Below are 18,901 nucleotides of genomic sequence, written 5' to 3' on the forward strand. Positions count from 1 at the left end.
GATAATAGCCAGTGGACCGTTTGAGACTTGGTAGTTTCTCAGTGACATCCCTGACAAAACTCTCCAGAACTGTGTCAGGTTGTCAAATGGTTACCTCTGTGCCTCTCAGAAGAGTTGCCTACTAAGAAAGTAACTTTTCCATGTGAAGAGCCCTCATCTTACCTATTGTATTCTTACAGCATCCTTGTGCCAGAGGCAGGCACCCACAGAATTTCAGACAGCACACAGATTTGTTTTGAGTGGTGAGCTGTTAAGCTGTCTCCCCATATGTCTGATCTGAGCTTCTCCTTGTCATCTCACACAGATAATCATTTAAACTCTAACAAGCCTACGTATATTCCTTTACATTCTCCCTCGTATTTTGTGCGAAATAGTGACCACAGGTGGAGTGGGAGGACAAACACTGCATCCTCTCTGAGTTTGTCATTGGCATTTTTCAAAGTCTTTGGGTCAAAAAGCTTGCAAAGTTCAGTCTGCTGCCTTAGCATCTCCAGGAGCAGATGTGATAACCTCTGATGGGCTCTGCTCTTACACAGGAAAAAATTAGACTTTCCAGGATACATGCCAAGTTCTGCTCATGTCCCCCTTCTCCAGCATTTTCTAGATGGCAAGCCCATTAAAGCATTAGGGAGAGAAATAGGCAGTGGAGTGCCAGTCTGATGAAAACCACTGGCCACCCAGCAGACAACAGGTAGCATGAAGAGAGTGTCCTCAGGTGGAATGGGGCTGGGAATGAACTGGAACCAGGCAAATCAAACATGATTCTGGCCACCAAATTGAGTAGCCACAGGGCTTTGGGAATCCCACAACCTCAGGCTTGCCTTCCCCTGTAACTCCAAAATATGCCTGTTATGGCATCCAGGTGAAACCCTGAATTTTAATAAGTCTTTTGTTTCTTTTTATTTAGTGTTTTTTTTTCTTGAAAGTAATGACCTCTGTAACATAATCAGGAAGCAAAGCAAAGCAAAGCAAATGCATGAAAGGAAGAACAAGGTTTCCATTACACTGTAATCAAATGGTGAGTTATTAATCTCAAGTATTTCTTTGACCTAACAGAGGTTTACTGCTCCTCAAAATATCTATAACATCAGCCCTGGAAACATCTGAACATGAGATAAGAAAAATAACCCCTTCATCCCAAAAGAGGTCTATCTGTAATATTTAATTTGGGGTAGATATTGTCTCAACTCTACTTCAGGTACCACTTAACACACTCTCAGCATCCCTCTTCATTAATCTACTTTTGGCTCTGCAGACTTTATTAATAGACAGCTTTATCAGAAAAGCTTATAAGTGTCACGACAACTTTACATTTCTCATGTGTGTACACAAAGAACCTGGAGCAAACACAGGCACTATTGGAACTCAGCTCTCAGGATGTTGCTTAATAATCAGAAACTGAGCGAGCTCACAGGGCTCAGTCCCCAGGACTGTGCAGTGTGCATTCAGTGGTGCACCAGCTGGTTTTCGGTATGAGCCAACTCGATGACAGCCGATCATCCCCACTTGCCATGGAGGATGACTAACCAGCTTTTCCCTGCTACTCTCCTGGTGTGCTGTACCTACCTGCTCTGTTCTTCAGGTCACTCTGACTTTCAGCAGGACTTGCAGCTCTCAGGAGCACTGCAACATCACAGGGCAGTGCCATAGGCTTGCGAAAGAGAATAGCTTCCTACATACTCCTGTTATGATCCCTCCGCTCCTGTTTTCCTAAAACTTGGCAGACCCAAACCTGCAATCTTGCCATACATTTGGGTGACCACCACTTGTAGCAGACCTCTCTTGTTGGGCTTTTTTTGGTAAAGGAATATGATATGGTCAAATATGATACAGCCTGGGGAAGGGATAGAACATCTATGCACACAGATTTGACGATACTGTCCTTTAGCTTTTGCTCCATGGCAGCACCCCGAAGCCTTGGCTGGGTGCAGATCACCCTGGGGCTGCTTGTCCCACGTCGGCCGCGGAGCTGGCAGGCAGGGGGAACCCACGGCCGGCAATGGGGCTCGTTTCAGGCTCCTGCCGCTGGGCCGCCCTCACGGCGAGGGCACTTGTAATTCTTTCTAGCACATGCTTCTGTAGGGAAAACACCCCCGCCGAGGGGAAGGACGGCAAACCCTTCCAGCGGAGCCCTGTCCCACATCCCGCAGCTCAGAGGCCATTGCCGGGGCTGGCAGAGCATCCCTCTCGCCCTGCGGTGGCTCAGCCGCGGGGCAGCAGGGACGGGCTCGCTGCGGGCGGCCGCCTCCCGCTGGCCAGCAGCGGAGCCCCAGCGCTGCCGGGACCATCACCGACCGGCGGCCGAGGGGAGGGAAGGGAAGGGCAGCGCCGCTCCCAGCCCGGCCCGGCCAGGCCCCGCCCGCCGCGCACCTGCCGCCGGCCGCCCCCTTCCCAGCGCAGGAGGTGGGCGGGAGCCGCCCGTGCCCGGCGTGTGCCCGGGGCTCGCCGGTGCCGCAGGAGGAGCAGGAAGCGCCCGGGCAGATCCAGCCGCGTTATCACATGACTCAGCAGCCGCCGCCGCCGGGCTGAGTTCACCCAGCGCCGCGCCGGGAGGGGGAAACCTGCCGCTGCCGCCGACACTGCTGCTGCCTCCGACACTGCTGCTGCTACTGCCGTTGCTGCTGCTGCTGCAATGAGGCCGCGGACCCCCGGCTGCCCCTGAACCCCCCGTTCCCCCGCCCGGCCCCCCCATTGCGGAAGCGCGGCGGGGGCAGCCGGAGCCCCCGCAGCAGCGCTGCCGCCGGCGGGGGTACTATGCTCACGCGGGTGAAGTCCGCCGTGGCCAATTTCATGGGCGGCATCATGGCTGGCAGCGCGGGCGCCGAGCACGGCAGCGGCGCGGACTTGCCCCTGCGCTTCCCCTACGGGAGACCCGAGTTCCTGGGACTGTCGCCGGACGAGGTGGAGTGCTCCGCCGACCACATCGCCCGCCCCATCCTCATCCTCAGCAAGGAGACCCGGCGCCTGCCCTGGACCACGGGCTACGCGGAGTGAGTACGGACCCCGGTTGCGGCGGGCAGGTGGAGCGCGGCCGGGCCCGTCGGGATGAGCCCGCTCCCGGGCGCACCGGTGACCCCCCTGCACCGGACCGGGCCTGCGCGGCGCCGCGGGCAGCGGGAGCCGGGAGGGGGGTAGGACGGGGTAGGATGGGGCAAGCGGCATCGGCGGCTCCGTGTGCCCGGCCCCGGCCATAGCTCTGCACCTGGGTAGCTCGTTCCTGGGAGGCCGAGGATGCGAACGGTCAGCTGCCCTTGCGAGGCTCCGCGGGTACCCGACTGTTACGCGACCGGTAAAGGATAGCAAATGGGCAGCACTGGGGCTCCTCCACCCGCAGTGAGGGCTCTGGGGAGCTGGGGCCAAGGGTGGTGTGAACCCCGCCGGTGAACAACTGCCTCTGTTCTTGACTCGGGAATGAAAAAGGCCATTGATAGGGAACCCGGCTTGGTTTGTGCGTGTGTAACTGCTTCCTGCTGCCCAGAAGCGGTGGAACGTGTGGGGTTTGGGGCACTTTCCTTGTGACCCGCTGGCAGCCGTCGTGCTCGCTCATGGTGGCTGGGTGCTTGTGGCCCAGGTGCTCTCCAGTCTGGGGAAAAACTGGAGAAATGCGAGCCCCAAACTGAAAGAACAATCCTTAGGCTAACCCCAACACTGGGCTTCCCCAGCAGTTTGTTGCCCTGAGTTACTCGTGTCATAGGATTTAGTTTAGAGGGTGTCTGGTCAGAACCTAGTTGTAGCCTTCAGTGCAGTTAAACTAAACGGTTGCCTGCAGTGCCTTAAATACCATCCAAGCAAAGGGCAGTGTTTGTTTGGATGTAGAGCCTCTTCCTGCTGACAGTGGGAGTAGCTGTGGAGGCAAGGCATGTCCTTGCACTTGATTCCTGTATTGGTAGACACTTTGTTTTCTTTGATAGTGGGAGGGGGAATCAGTATTTGGTTTCTCTCTGCCAGTGTTTCTTAAGTCTTGCACAGATCTGGCCATCCATATTGCTCTACCCACTCACAAGTTACAAGTTGCACTAAACTAGCTCTTCCAAAGGTACAGACTGTTCTGTTGTTGAGTGCTATCTCTTCAGGCATACCTGAATTCTGAACAAAACTGCTGCAAAAACTACAGTGAAGGCTTTGCATTGTTAATGAGCTATCACTAACTTTATTTAAGAGGTTGCTACATCATTTGGGACACTGGAATGGGAAGCGATTTGGATTGTTCTCATCAGGTTATTAAAGAATTGAACAGACTACTGAGCATATTCCCTAGGAGCTATAAGTATAGATGTTTAAAAGTAAGCTCTAATTGTTCTGCTACTATAATGGTCCCTTAAAAAGCAGTTCTTTACCAAAGCAAGTAAGTGCTGCTATTTTTATCTTGTGTGAGGTGCTGTGGCTTTCAGCAAGTAACTGTAATTGCAATTGGTGACGAAGTGGAAGGGAGGTTATTTGGCTCTCAGGTATGTACATCCATCCACTGCTGCCTGCAAGCTTTGCCTAAGACTGTTGGGGAACAAAAACGAGTGTGCCAGAAAGGAAACACCTGGGTCAGCCCTGTGCATGAAACCTTCTATGAGGGAGTGTTTAGAGATGAGTGGCCCTGGTGACCATGAAAGGACAAGAACATGCCAGGGTTGTTTTCATATACCTGTTACTCTTCCAAGCTTTGAGCTGTTTGGTTAAGTGGGAGGCATGAAAAAGTCACTGGCTTTCTCAGTTCCCATTGTTATCTATGTGAAAAAAGGTTGGCTTTTTGCTTTATCTCTGGGTTTGGTTTTGAGGGGCTTGGTTTTGTTTTCATTTGTCTCATCCCCTTCCAGTGCAGTTATACTGGTTCTAGCTCTGATGAAGCAGAGCTTGGTACTCCTGAGAGAGAGAACTAGTGAACATGTTACCAGGCTCTTCCCAGAAGCATCTGTGTGGTCTTCCAAAATGAGGTCTGGTCATAACCAGAAGATGTCAAAATGCTTGCTGCGCAGAAGCAAAGAGGAAAGTAGTGCTGCCAAAATTGCATTGTCCTCCAAAGGCAAAGCAGCGTGACAGCCATTAATAAATAAAGAAGTAAGGACAAACCCAGGGTTTGCCAAATATTACTTATTTTTCCTTTTTTTTTTCTTTTTTTTTACTCCTACTGAGCTATGACCAGGCTTTCTGAAAATAATTGTGAGACTTGCTTGGAGGTATATGTTCAAAATACCTATTTTCCTTTTGGAGCACATTTGATTCTAGAGAGGAAAGAAATGGAAAAATACCAGGAAGGTCAAATTATCTTTATATATATTCTGAAGTTTGTTTTCTTTGGGGGGGAGCAGGGACTGAAGTATTTTTATGCTATTATTTAGCATTGTGTTAGCTATAGTTAGTCTATAAAGGAAACTGTCAGAGCAATGTTGGCCTTTTGTTACAGTACAAGTGGGCACTTGCAGGAATGTTAGGAGGAAGTTTGGTGTCCTCACAAGGAGCCTGTGACCTAATACAAAAGTCAGCCTTTTAACACACATTTTACAAGTCTGCTTTGGTATGAAGGAATCAGAAAATCCATGTTGTACCTGCAGTGCTGTGAGATCCAGCTTCTCTGAGCTATTGCCTTTCCCGTGTCTTCATGTTTTAGCAAATCAACAAAAGTGTTTTGTTGGCAGGGATGCCTTTAGGCACTGAGGTTTTTACTCCTTAAAGGTAAGGAGGGTTTATTGCAGACTTAGAAGGCAGGGATTTTGCTCAGGAGGTGTAAGGAGAGAGTACGTACCACCTTTATTGAGTCTGCCTTGATGTCACGGGCCATTTGCACAGAGGGGTTTGAGCTGGTGCATTTGTGCTCTATGCCCAGCACCAGCATTTGTCTTGCTGTGTCTAAGGAGAAATTTTGGCTCTGAGAACAGATCACCTGGAGGCTTTGGCCCAGGAAAGTGTTTGCAATGTTCATTTTCCTTAGTTGTAAAACATACCAGTTTATGGATGATACCAGAGCTCCTTGATGTTGTCATATCGGTGTTTCATCTAAGCTGGAGAAGGCAATATGGGGTTAGACCTGGTTCCCATGCAGCACTAAAGCAGTCTGAGTCCACAAAATATGTAGGTTTTTTTCAGGGACATCCTCTCGTTCCTTTGATTCCTGAGAATAGGGATGTCTTACTAACTTAGGGGGTGATAAAGAAGCTCACCCCACTGTTTCCTCTCCTTAGCATCTGTGGCATGTGCCTGTTTGTCTGACTTGTTCCCCTGGAACAAGCACTTCTCCTCCCCTTTTTCTTGCTTCTTTTGTACTGAACTTCTTTGTAATGGGTATTTTTGCAATATTGCTCATCTGTGTTATATATATTGTAACTTATTTTTAAAGTTACCTACTTATCTCTGTGATATTATGCAGTGAAATGTAAATTAGCCTTTATTTTTTACTATTAGCTTCCCCTCTTTTAATAGTGTGATCATTATGAGAAGCATGTAGGCAGGCAAATGAAATCTTCAAAAACATACTTGCTGCTAGGATAAAGCATCACTGCTTCCTGAAATTTCAGTGGGAATCCCATAGGCACTCAGCTTTTCTTAGTTTATGAGCAGCCTGAAAGCTGTCTTCTGGAACAACTGTCCTGCTGTCTTCTTCCTTGCATGGTAGACCTGAGACCTTGAATTTCAGTTCACCTCATACTACAGGATGGCAAAAAGCCAGTAGGTGTTTCAGAGAGATACTCTTACACCACAGACACTTGTCTAATGGTCATCAAACCTTCTGGGGAAGCAAAATGAGAATTGTATCCCACATCCAGCAAGCTTTTTAATTGTCTTTAAAGGTATCATTTAATTTAGAAATAAACTTTTCCCCTATAATCAAGGGCATCATTAGAGTCGGTTTGCTGCGTGTGGTTAGCTGATGTGCACCAGGAATGACCCAGGGTGAGGGCAGCCTGTTAACAAACATTCCCATAAGCCTGCTTTTAATCCGAAGGGGTAAGGAGATTTGCTGCTCTCTGAAAAGTTAAATGATGTATTTGAGCAAGGGGGCTGGGAGGAGGCTCTTGCCTGATGCTTTATTTACTCCATGTCCTCCCTCCCCTCCGCAGGCAGCTGTGCTCCCAAGGCCTCATGCTCTTCCAGACCTTTCCCTGTCCGAGCCGTGAGCTGTCTTCTGAACTTCTGCTTGTGTGCCCTCCCTTCTTACTGGGAGGGGAATTTCTTCTCTGCTGTTTTCAGCGTGCAATGACCTCTTCCGTGCAGAGCTTCTGCTGAGCTGGCCTCAGCCCCTGCATTAAACTCTGAATGTAACCAGCAGCTAGAGGCGATAGCATATGTGGAGTATATAACATGTAATTATTCGGATGGTATTCACCCGCATCTGAAATCTACCCAGAACACTGTTTTTCACCTTTAGATCCTTTGCTTCATTTTCTTATGAAGGCAGAGGGTGAGCAGGGTGGAACAGAGCCTTCGTGTCCTGGTTGAATTCCCTACATATGGCATGAAAAAAATAGATGCTAAATTTGCAAATGACAAGGACTAGCCTGCTGCTTGTGCTGGTGGAATTGCAGGGAAACTGCAATCAAGGAGCATCTTGTGGTGGAAAAACAAGACTTGTGATTTTCCATCTATTTTGAATGTGTATACCTGGTAGTCCAGAATTCAGTACTATAACCACATCCAGGGGATGGGACTGTAGCTAGCTGCTTCTGTATCATAGGCTTTTCTCTCTTTAACCTTTCTGCCATCTCTTTGGACTGTATCAAAAGGTACTATTAAATACACTTAAGGGAAATGGGGAAAGTCTCAGTGTACATTGTGACCTTATGCAAAGGACAATTTTGCCTGCCTTTTTTAATTGATTATTAAAAGCTTTCTAAAGGATGCTCCAGTTATGTTTGCAGTTGCAAGTTATGATAGGTAGCCAGAAACTCAACTTTTGTGTTGTGTCTGTTTCTTGGCTTATGAAGTCAATTTATTATCCCAGCAGTGCTTTCATTTGATGAGAGACAAAGTCCGGGCTCTTTTTCCATGTTGTTACATTTCAGAGATGCTGTGGTTTCTCTGCTCTGCAGGCCTGCAGTAGCAATTATGTTTTCTCCATGGTGTGGTGACTACTGACCCATAATGAATGCGGAGTTGTAGGTGAAGTATAATAACTGTCCTTCTACAGCATTATTACAGTAACAATAACTTCAGTTCCAAATGAAACAGGGAGGAATCTTATGGAGGTTTTTTTCTGCTCTAACTACTGTCTGGTTTAAGGCCGATGATGTTGCATCATATTTTCTCATGCTGTGTTACTTAGCTTGTAGGAAATGCATATATGTGAGGATTCACTGGAGGTGTTATTAAAATAATTTCCAGCTTTTCTCAGTGATCATAAATCTGATGTTGGCACAATCAACAAAAAATCTGTTGATTTGGAGAATTAAGATAACACACGGGTATTTTTCTACCTGCAGGACCCTTCATGTTCTGTCTAGATCAGACTGTTTATACAAATGTTAAGTATTGTAATAATAATCTGAAGCATGTGAAAGCTTATGCTGAGATGCGGGAAACCAAGTGCAGAAATCGCTTGTATTCAAGTGGGCAATATATTGATATCAGAGGATACTGTAGGGCTTGCAACTACTCATGCCTTACTCTAATCCCCATTGCCTCCCATCAACAGGAGGCAGCAGCGCAGGCATGCTCCTGTGAATTGAAGGTTACATTCTCATTTCTGGGAGCCAGTCTTTCTAGCTGTCAGCTGGGAGAATGACTCATAACCCATTGGTAAACACATTTCTTGCGTGCATTCTGTTTGCTACAGGCTTCAGGAGGAAGGTATGCCTGGGAAAAGGAATGCCATTTTAGTTTGTTTTAACCTGGTTCTGTTTGGCTGTCTTGTCAGATTAAGTACACAGAAATAATTCATTACTTTCCTTTTAAAGCTTAAAAAACCCTCTGTTTACATTTCTCTTTGTCTGGATAAAATTATGTTTCTTTATTCTTCCTGTAGTTCAGAACATGGACTAGAGTAGGACTTGATGAATGAGCTAAATCCCATACGTGTACCCGAAGACAACTAAACATTCTTCCTGTGTGTGAATTATCCTTCTATGCATAATGTTAACTTTAATACACATTGCCAGGCTCTTGTTTAAGCCTGGGCTCATATAAAACTGCCTGTAGAAACCTCATGATAGTTTTAAGAACTTCAGAAATCCCTTTCCTTGTGTAAGAGCTTATACTATAGCATGTAATATTCGTATAATGCTTCTAATTTGCCGGCTATCTTGCAAATAATAATCTTGGAATAACCTTGGAGAAGAGTGTCCATGTGTAAATGTTCTGGTTCTTCAGGTGAAGAAGCTGAGGCAGTGAGGATAAGCTTTGGCAAGAGGTTTGAAACAAATACAGGGAATGAATCTTAAGTTTTAAGGTTCTGTGCTTGAACAACACAGTTGTTTTTCCTGCCATTGTGTGCTTGGCTTTTCCTGTGTGGTTTCTGATTTCTTAGAACTAATGGGGGTAAAAGGAGAAAAGGAGGAGGGAGAGCAGGTAAATCATGTACTCGGGTATTTTTGATGTACTCAGAGTTGCACACACGATCCCTAATGAGGCAAGTATGAAATTCATCCCTCTAAGCTGCCGTGTATTGCTAGTTCCTCAGGGGCTTGAGGCTGGTGCTGTCTCATGTGGTTCTGAAAAGCTCCCTTTAGCGTGATCCCGACTTCTGAAACTGGAGGGTGACTGTGTCCTCCCAGGCAGCCTTCCTTTGCCCCTTCTGCCTTGGTGCTGGTGGCAGTTGGCAGATGGTACCTGCAGACTCTCCAGCTTTGTTCATTTGTCTTAGATGCAGCTGCATCCCTGGGACAGGGTGTAAATGGGAATGGCTTAGCAGTTATCATGTAATCTGACAGGGCTGTGCCCCTCAGGGTGAACTGGTTTGAGCCTGTGAATGTGATCAAATTAAACATGCTCAGCTCGACCTTGAAAGGAAGCAGTGCTGCAAAGCACAGGTCATTCCTGAGATGGGGTCCATGTATCATGCAAGGAAGAAACATGGTTTGTGGGGTTTAGGACATGTTAAATCAGCTCTGTGTTGAGCTGCATCCTGAGTAAGACTTGGAGTAGGGGAGCACTGTTAGTGAATGGAGGGAGGTATCTTTGGGTGGGTTTGGGTAGAGGAGACACAGTAAGTTGACTGCAGCATGGGGCTGGAGTAGAAGTAGGTGCTGTGTGTGTGCTGGCGCAGGGTTTGTGCAGGGAGACAGAGGCTCCTGGATCACATCTACCCTGGATTTTTATCTTGTCCCTTTTGTATCTTTATTCTGATTGAACTTGCTGCTCTAAAATGCAAGAGGTCCTACTGGGCCTTAGCAGCTGAGTATTAACCATGCCTTTTGTTGTCTTTTGACTGTCTGAAGACTTTTTTCTCCCTCCTCCTCAAACAGAAGGAGGAGGGTGACTTGTAAGACTTGGTTCCGTTTGTCCAGTTCCATTTACCTGGTAGGGTATATGTTCAGAGTGGTCAGCTACAATACACAGTGGTGTGGAGTGGTTAGGTAGTAGTAGAAGGGGTCACGGTTTCAAGTGCTCAGAGTGCAAAATACTGAGCACAGCTGGTGAGAGAATTAACAGCTTGTGTCAAGCCCCTGTATCCCCCAAATCCAACAGACATGGGCTGGGAGTTGTAATTACGTGGTAATTACAGAGGTTCAAGCACATAAGAGGTGGCCAGCAGGTCCATTGCAGCCCTTTGGCCAGCTTCACTGTTAGAACCTCCTGCCCAGCTCACCTATCCAGCAGCCTACTTGCTGTTTAGTAGATGCTGCTGATGGTACTTGTGGTTGTAAGTGGTAAGGTGCTAAATGAGCTGTATGAGCTCTTCAGCAGATGAAGCTGATCAAATGGCTGGAAGCAGGTATGGTTTCTCCTCCCAGTACTGTACGTAAGGCAGGTGTTTGGCCACAGATTAGTGTTTCTTCAGGGGGAGGCTGTGCTGGGGAAAACCCAGTCTAAGGGATATCTCTGGTTCTTGATCACAGCATGTTTTAAATGCTGGCATTTGAGAGGGGGAAGGAGAAAAATAACTCCCAAGTTGAGGGAGCAAATGTTGGTAAGTGCAGTGGTTGGAGCAGCAGGGGGTGTGGGCAATACATAGTTGGGCATCGCCAAAATACGGACCCTTTATGTGACTTGGCACTCATGCTGATTTAAAAACCTTGAAACTTAAATAAGAAGAGGTTGTCAGTGTGCTGTGGCAGGCTGGCCTTTATGGCATGAAGCAGGGTGGCAAACATAGAATCATAAAATAATTAGGGTTGGAAATGACCTTAAGATCATCCACTTACAACCCCCCTGCCATGGACAGGGACACCTCACACTAAACCATGTCACCCAAGGCTCTGTCCAACCTGGCCTTGAACACTGCCAGGGATGGAGCATTCACAACCTCCCTGGGCAACCCATTCCAGTACCTCACCACCCTAACAGGAAAGAACTTCTTCCTTATATCCAATCGAAACTTCTCCTGTTTAAGTTTTAACCCGTTACCCCTTGTCCTATCACTACAGTCCCTAATGAAGAGTCCCTCACCAGCATCCCTTGTTGTTTGGGATCTGTATTCAACACAATGAGGCTTAAAAGGAAGAGAATCTTCAGGGGCAGTCCAGGGCTGCTGAGGTAGAGGGGTGTAGGCATTGCTGTGTCCTCGGAGACCTTCTGACCTGACAGAACTGAAAATGTGTATATTTTGTAAAAGAGGGAAAAATTATAATGGGAAGATGCTAGTGCAGTTCACTTCAGTGATAATCATCTGTGTTTAGCTTCAATTCCTTTCCTTCTCTTTCTTTTCTTTGATACAAAAGGTTGCATGATCACCTTGAATTTTGTGTGGCCCTGGTCTTGATGGCCATGGCAATGCTTCTAAATGGTCCCCATCCCCAAGAGGAGCAGGAGTAGGATGGTCTGGTCCCTAAGAGGAAGAAGAGGAGCATTGTGCCGGCCCCTCTCTCTGGTGTGGGGAGGTCTGTCTGTGCATCACTTTCACTTGTCATAATGCCAGGTTGTTTTTACCTCTACTGAGCATCTCTGCTGGAGGAGGAATGATGTCAGGTCCTATAGGCTCTGCACCTTTCTTTCTCATGAAACAGGTCCTGAGTCCTGGTAGTGGCTGTGTCTGAACGGTGAACAACAATTTCCAATCATTTTTTTCCTCCTCTCTTCTTGAAGTGCTACCACAGGGTCTAGTCAACCTCAAATGATTGGTTTTGATGCTGTTCCAGCTCCTTTGCAGGCAGTGATGATGACACTGATGTTATGATTTGGAGTGGTCAGCTTTGCCTGACTTCAGGGAGAGAAGGGTAGGGGAAAGGGTGGAAAACCGTATACCATTGCTTGTATGCTTTCCATGGTGTTTTTCTGCTACAATAAGGAAAGAAACAGATTGAGCTTTGATTGTATCTTTTGTTACTTTTATTTTGCACCATGAACAGTTGAGACTTCTTTTGGTGGTAAGGGGGAACGACACAACAACTATTAGTAGAAAAGGAGTATGTGCTGTTTAGATGTTAGCTTGAGATGGTTTTGAGGATCATGCTGTGATGTCCTGTGTACAACTGCTTCAGAAATCCTGCAGCAAAGTGTCCTTGGACTGGTGATAAAGGTCTGTGAGATTGTCCGGGGATCCTTTCATAAGCATAGCTCTCTTTCCAAAATCTGCCCAGTTAAATTCCTCTTTTATTGAATCTCCTGGTCCCATAGCTAAGTGCCCTTTGTGCTGTGCTGTCTGTGTATCTGCTCCGTTGCTTAAAGGCACTGACAGAGGTGAGATTATTGTTTTCCTCCCCTCTGTTCCCTCCTTCTGAATTTCCCTTATTTGTTCCTCTGTCCTTTATGTCCTGTTAGGATAATTTCTACTCTCCCTACAGAGAGGCAAAATTGATCCAGCTCCAGCAGATCTTTTTGGTTTTGAGTTTTCTGGGGGCCAAAACAGATTCATTGAGGCTGAGTATGATTTGTTTGTATTTAGGTATGTGTTAGAGACCTCCTCAGAAACAGAGGACTTGTAATGCATGCTTGTAATGCCATAAAATAGCTGTCAGTCAGAACTAACAGTCTGGGCCTTGGTGGAGTCTTATGTTGGAGGTGAGAATGAGGATGGGTCTCTAGCTCTTACAATTTGATTTTGGTCCTGTTAGTGGAGAAGTCTTGCAAAGAAAGCAAACAAACAAACAAGTCACCTGCTGTTCTTTAGTGATCTCTCTGTTTTTCAGATGTAGCAGGTCACTGTGTGGACAGATGTGCTGTTTCTTCTGAAACAGCAGTTTCAGCCTTTTACCTAGCTATGAAACACTTGATACATTCCCTGGGATAAAATAGGATCCTTCCCATGGCAAACTACCTGAGCAAGGGTTTTGACCTTTTGTTCAGGTGTGATGTTTAAAGGCACAGCTCTTTGAAGGCTAAGAAAATATCATAGGTATTGCTGCTTTGATTTCAGATGGGTTTTGTTAGGCTTTGAAGCAGTTTGAATTAAATGGAGGTTCATGCTGGAAAAAGTAGTTGCCAAAAGTTGGCACTGATGATGATGATGATGATTATTATTGTCATATGATAATAATCTCTGCTGGATGCTCTACTCATACCCAGGAATGCAAAGTGTTGTACCTCTGTTGGTTTCAGTGGCCCTCTGGGGAGCTCAGTGTCTCTTCCTGTATCCCTTTCCCCTGCCATTAATTCCATGGCTCCACGTCTGTGCAAGTGCCTTGGCACTTGGCTGAGTGTGGGTCTTGGGTTTATTCTGTGTTCAGCAGTATGTGATGCATGTGCAGGAAAGCTGGGTTCCTTAAGCTGCTGGGGTTTGAAAGCATTTGAGAAAGTGCATTTTCTTCCAGATCTATCTTTGTTTCATGAGTATAAATTAGATTTGTTTGAACTACTTCTTGCTTCTCTTTGCTGAACTTACTTTTAGGTGTCTTGACTGAAAGGGAAATTAAAAGTTGTTTGGGTTTTTTTCCCCATTTCTTTCCAAGGGCTTAATCTAAGCTCAAGCTTGGAATGTTTATCCTTAAGAAATTTTTAGAGTCATACAGTGATTTGTATTGTATGTGTGGTGCTGCTGGGGATGGAGTATGCCTTTTTATTCAGGTATTTGGTTAGGCACTTAGAAATGGAAAATACTGATCATAAAGCTAACCTTATGTCATTGATCTGAAACCAGTGATTTCCATTTTGCAGAATGTAAAAGGATTTCTTCCCTGTCTTCTTTCCATTCTCTGCACAAAAAGCACTTGTTTTCCAGCCATTTCCATGTGTCATTTGAAGGTGAGAACTTGAATTGGTCACATACGCTCTCAGCCAGAATGCAGGAATTGGTAAGGCATTAAAACTTACTGATTTCTTTAATCTTTTAAAAAAGCTATGTCAGCATCAGCCCTGGAGGGTGATTCCCCCTCCCTTACCTTGTCACCTCTCTTGTTAATCACACCTACACTCCTGTGCTTTCAGTTCATGTCTTTATTCTTCTCAATAAACTTAATTAAGGTCAGTGTCTCCATAGCCCTTTCAAAATGAAGACGACAACTTCTTCAGCCTGGGACTCCCTCTGGTGTACTTCTCAATGTCATTTTAAGGTCGCTCTGCCCCTCTCCAGTAGTGCAAAGCTGGGAATTACAGCCCAGTGAGTTCCTTAAGCAACCTCTCCAGGGTAATCCCTGACAATCCTAGGTCTGTGGATGGTAATTCTATTAGCCATTCAGCAAGCCTAGTCTGGAAGAATGCAGCTGGTGTGTGGGAATGTGGGAAGTTCCCCATCTCTGCCTTTAATCCTGCTTTTAGAGGGGAAAAAAAAGTTATAGGCTAATGTGATTAGCTGTAATCCCATTCTTGCTTGGTTTTAGAAGTGTCTGATTCTTAAATCACAAGCTAGTTCTGCGTAGTGCTTTCATGGAGGGGATGGGGAATTATTTTGGTACTCGGCTCATTTGTATGAAAAAGACACTGGAAACCAGAGAACAGGTAACCCTCATAGCTGGCAGTGAGTTTCTAGGTTTTGCTGCACAGTATAATTTTGACATCTGAAACCAAGAGGAGCATGCAAATGGAAACATAAAATGACCATAGTTCTTTCAGGTATCTAGGTATACGTATAAGCAAAGGCAAGGAACAACTTATGTGTACTCTGCAAATTGCTCTTTAGGTCTTTCTGGCCCAAAGGTTTGCTTTGGGATCTTATTATTTGCTGATATGTTGCTGCTGCTCTGAAACTGGTTGTGTAGTTGGTTTAATGTGGGCTGGGGACAGAGCTGTCTTTTAATAGAAGCCATAGCTTCTACCCGAAGGGAATGATATGGGGACTTCTTTCCCTGTTGAGGCATTTGTTTTTCTTCTAGTGCTAAGGGAACAGAACTATTTAACTTGTGTGGAAGTGCTGACGTGAGGTGTTAGAAATGCTGCTGGAGAGGGGCTGAGGCAGGACCCTCAGTGACAGGAATGGACCACACTGTGGCATGCTTCTGTGTATGAACAGCACACCACTTTGGGGGCAAAGGTTGTCTTCTTGTATGAAAGGTAGAGTGCAGCCCGAGATCAAGGTCTCTCCATCACTTGCTCATAGATTATTAGTTTTGCTCCAACGTTTGGTGCACCCTATGGCTCCTGTTTGGGGAGGAGGAAGCATTGGCCTCAAAGGCTCAGCCTGTTTTCTGTTTCCAGGAGCAAGGAGGGAGAAGGCAGAAAATGCCTTGTTTGTATCTTGTTTGTTATTGGGAGAAACTGCAAATAAATGTGCATAGACTTGGACTCAAATGCTGCCTGAGCCCTGTGGAGTGAATGGCTCTGGAGAGGGTTGAGGTCTGAAGGCTGAACTTGTTGCTTCTTTGTTCGAGCAGCTGAACGTGAGATACTGCAATTTAGAGAAACTGTGTGAATGGAGGCTTCCCCTTCTCTTCCCATCAGGTTCCCTTCCTCTAGTGGCCTTTTTTGCCAGTGTGGCAGTGGTGCCATGAGCACCCTGGCAGAGAGGTCCCAATGGCAGTTCTGGGGAAGGAGTGCACAGCCGCTGCTGGAAGGGTTGCATGGCCTATGCTGTAACACAGATGTTTGGTTCAGCATCCCCCAGGGATGCAAGGTGGGAGCAAATTCACCATTAGTCACTTTTGTCTCTGGTGTTGAGATGGCCTCAGGTTATCTGTCCTGTCATGCTAGTTCAGATGCTTGGGAGGGGCGGGAGAAGCGATGCTATCATGATAAAAGGCTGTGATACCAGTCCTGTAAACTTGCAGGCTTGATGTGGCTGCTGTCTGGGAGGTTGTGTGGGACTGCCTTGCTTACAAATAAAAACTATCCCTTAATTTAATTACAGGGTAAGGTGCACTGCCTCTCTTGCACTTGTTTACAGTCCTGAGGTTGTGGTATGTGGTGTAACTGCTGTGTGCCCTCACAGCTTTCTAAAAGACCAGAAAACTTCTTCAGGCTATCAAGCAAATGACCTAGTGCCTTAATGACAGAAACCACCCTTAAACCTTCCCCCAATATCAAATAGTGAAAGGGGAAATTGTTGTTGTTCTTTCCCCATTGAACTGCATCAAACTCCCTGGAGAGCTTGGAAACACTAGATAAGTAACTAGATGCATTCATTCTTGGAGAAATACAGTGGTGTTTGGCAAGGCTAATTTGAACTAGTGTTACACAGGTAGGAGGTTTGAAATTACTGGAACCCCTCTAGTATCCTTTTGGAGAGCACACCAAACCAGTTGCTCCGTGTGTAGTCAAACAGACAAAGAAAGTGGTAGCAGAAAAGGGAAGTGGGATGCAATAGTGGAAAACGGATCACCTCTGTGTAAGTTTACATTTATAACACTGTTGAGAAGTCTGTGGTCACCCTTAATTATGGGCAAGGCTGAAGAGGAGGAGGAATGACCGTGAGGGTTGGAGGGGAAAGGCAAGCAGGAAGCAGGAGTTGGAAGAGAGGGAACAACAATGAAGCCTACAGACCCAGGAAGGAACACACTGGAGGCAGGCTAAACATTTCTATATTGGGGGGGGGAAAGTTTAACAGGAATAGAAACCCCTGTGACAGAAAATGAAAGGCTATGAACAGTGACAACAGAGAATCCTTCTCAATGTAAGCATGAGGACGTGCCAAAGAAGCCTTTCACAACTGTAGGTCAGGGTCTTATGTTTCAGGACACCACAAGGCCTTGGATCTGTAGATATATTTAGAGATAGAAGTCATGAAAACCCAGAGTCTTTTGGGTTTTTTTCTTCTTTGAAATATAGAAGAAAGGACCTCTCATGCTTTGGTGTATGACAGAGGTCTCTACTGGGCATTAAGGGGATCACTGTGCTATATTGGGTTCATTCCTGAGTTAAGCTGGTATTTCTCACACTTTCACCTGGAATACCTGGACTCGCCTGTGCAGCAGAAAGCAGTGCAATTAGTGCAATGGTGTGTGAGCTGGGCTGCTGAGAAGATTCTTCCAAAGGTGTGTTTGGTGGGGTTGTGTGGTTTTGTTGTTGTTTTGGGATAACAATCAATCCAGAGTGTCGTGGTTTAACCCCAGTGGGCAACTAAGGACCACCCAGATGCTTGCTCACTTCCCCCTGTTCCCAGCCCTGGTGGGATGGGGAAGAGAAGTCTCGTAGGTTGTGATAAAGGCAGTTTAACAGGTAAAGCAAAACCTGTGTATGCAAGCAGAGCAAAACAGGGAGCTCATTCACCACTTCCCACTGGCAGGGAGTTGTTCAGCCGCCTTCAGGGCCCCATCACACGTAATGGTTACTTGGGAAGATGAACACCCTAAATGCAAACATCCTCCCCTTCCTCCTTCCTCCCTCAGCTTTTATTGCTGACATAATGTCATATGGCATGGAATATCCCTTGGATCAGTTGGGCTCAGCTGTCCCAGCTGTGTCCGCTCCCAACTTCTTGTGCACCCCAGCCTGCTTGATGGTGGGGTGAGGAGCAGAAAAGGCCTTGACTCTGTGAGCACTGATAATACATCCCTGTGTTAGCAACACTGTTCCCAGCACAAATCCAAAACGTAGCCCCATGCTAGCTACAATGAAGAAATACAACTCCATTCAAGCCAAAATGAGTATGCAGAGGAAATACCAGAATGTGGGAGATCCTTCCATGAAGACTGCAATAGAAATTGAAAGTGGCACCACAAACTATGTCAAGAAGTGGTGTCTTCATAGGGAGAAGATTCCTTTTAAAACAAGAAGGTTTTTTAAGGGTAAGGAATCCTTTCAGTTTAGGAATCCGTATTTAAGTACTGCAGAAAGCAACTTTCATTGTTGGTGGATGTCCTTACTTTATGGCATTCCAAAGCGTGAGCTTTTCCACGGGTAAGAAATGAGGAAGACTATCTTACCAAGGAGAAAAAAATTATTATGGGTGGCTATTGGCATCGTATAACAACTTATTCTTCATCTTTCAGTTCTTGTGTAGTATTTTAGTTCACATTCCTGAAACTAAAAGGCAGAAGAAATATGTGCAGATGCTTCTGTCTTTTCTTCTCTTTCTGGATCTCCTGTTGAGAGTCCCAGCCCTCCAGAAGCATTGTGGAGCTGTAGGGCTCTATACTGCCTTCCCCAAGGCTGGAGGAGCACTACTGGAAGGTGAACGTTCTGCTACAGTAAACAGTCAAGCATTGTTATGGGCAGGTTATAAGGCACAAAAGATCTGTGCGTAGCGAAAGGATTAGTCATAAAGAATCCTGGGACAAATAGCTCAGTGTGAAGGAACAGCAAGGTGGTCTTGACTTTGAAAATAAGAATGGAGTTCAGGAATTGTTTCCCATGTGAGGGTTTAATGAGACCTGAAGGAACTAAAGTATCTACAGCGAAACAGTCGTACTCACAAGCAGTGCGAAACAGGCAGGATTTGTTCTTGACACTCAGAAAGGCACTTGCAGTACAAAAGCACCTGGTGCTTGCAATGATATGTCACACAGAGAACTGA

The 18,901-nt window shown here is 46.2% G+C and overlaps 1 protein-coding gene across 1 annotated transcript in view; it reads left to right on the forward strand.

Annotated features, from left to right (window-relative positions):
- The first annotated feature begins 2,718 nt into the window (after positions 1 to 2,718).
- PPM1H (protein phosphatase, Mg2+/Mn2+ dependent 1H) overlaps positions 2,719 to 18,901 on the forward strand; it is a 131,879-nt gene continuing 115,696 nt past the window's right edge. The window contains exon 1 of the mRNA XM_005148064.3: positions 2,719 to 2,990. Coding sequence (XP_005148121.1) covers positions 2,755 to 2,990 — 236 coding nt within the window. The 5' untranslated portion in view covers positions 2,719 to 2,754. The remainder of the gene's footprint in view (positions 2,991 to 18,901) is intronic.

This window comes from Melopsittacus undulatus, chromosome 5 (genome assembly GCF_012275295.1).
Source record: "Melopsittacus undulatus isolate bMelUnd1 chromosome 5, bMelUnd1.mat.Z, whole genome shotgun sequence".
In the NCBI taxonomy this organism is placed as follows: Eukaryota; Metazoa; Chordata; class Aves; order Psittaciformes; family Psittaculidae; genus Melopsittacus; species Melopsittacus undulatus.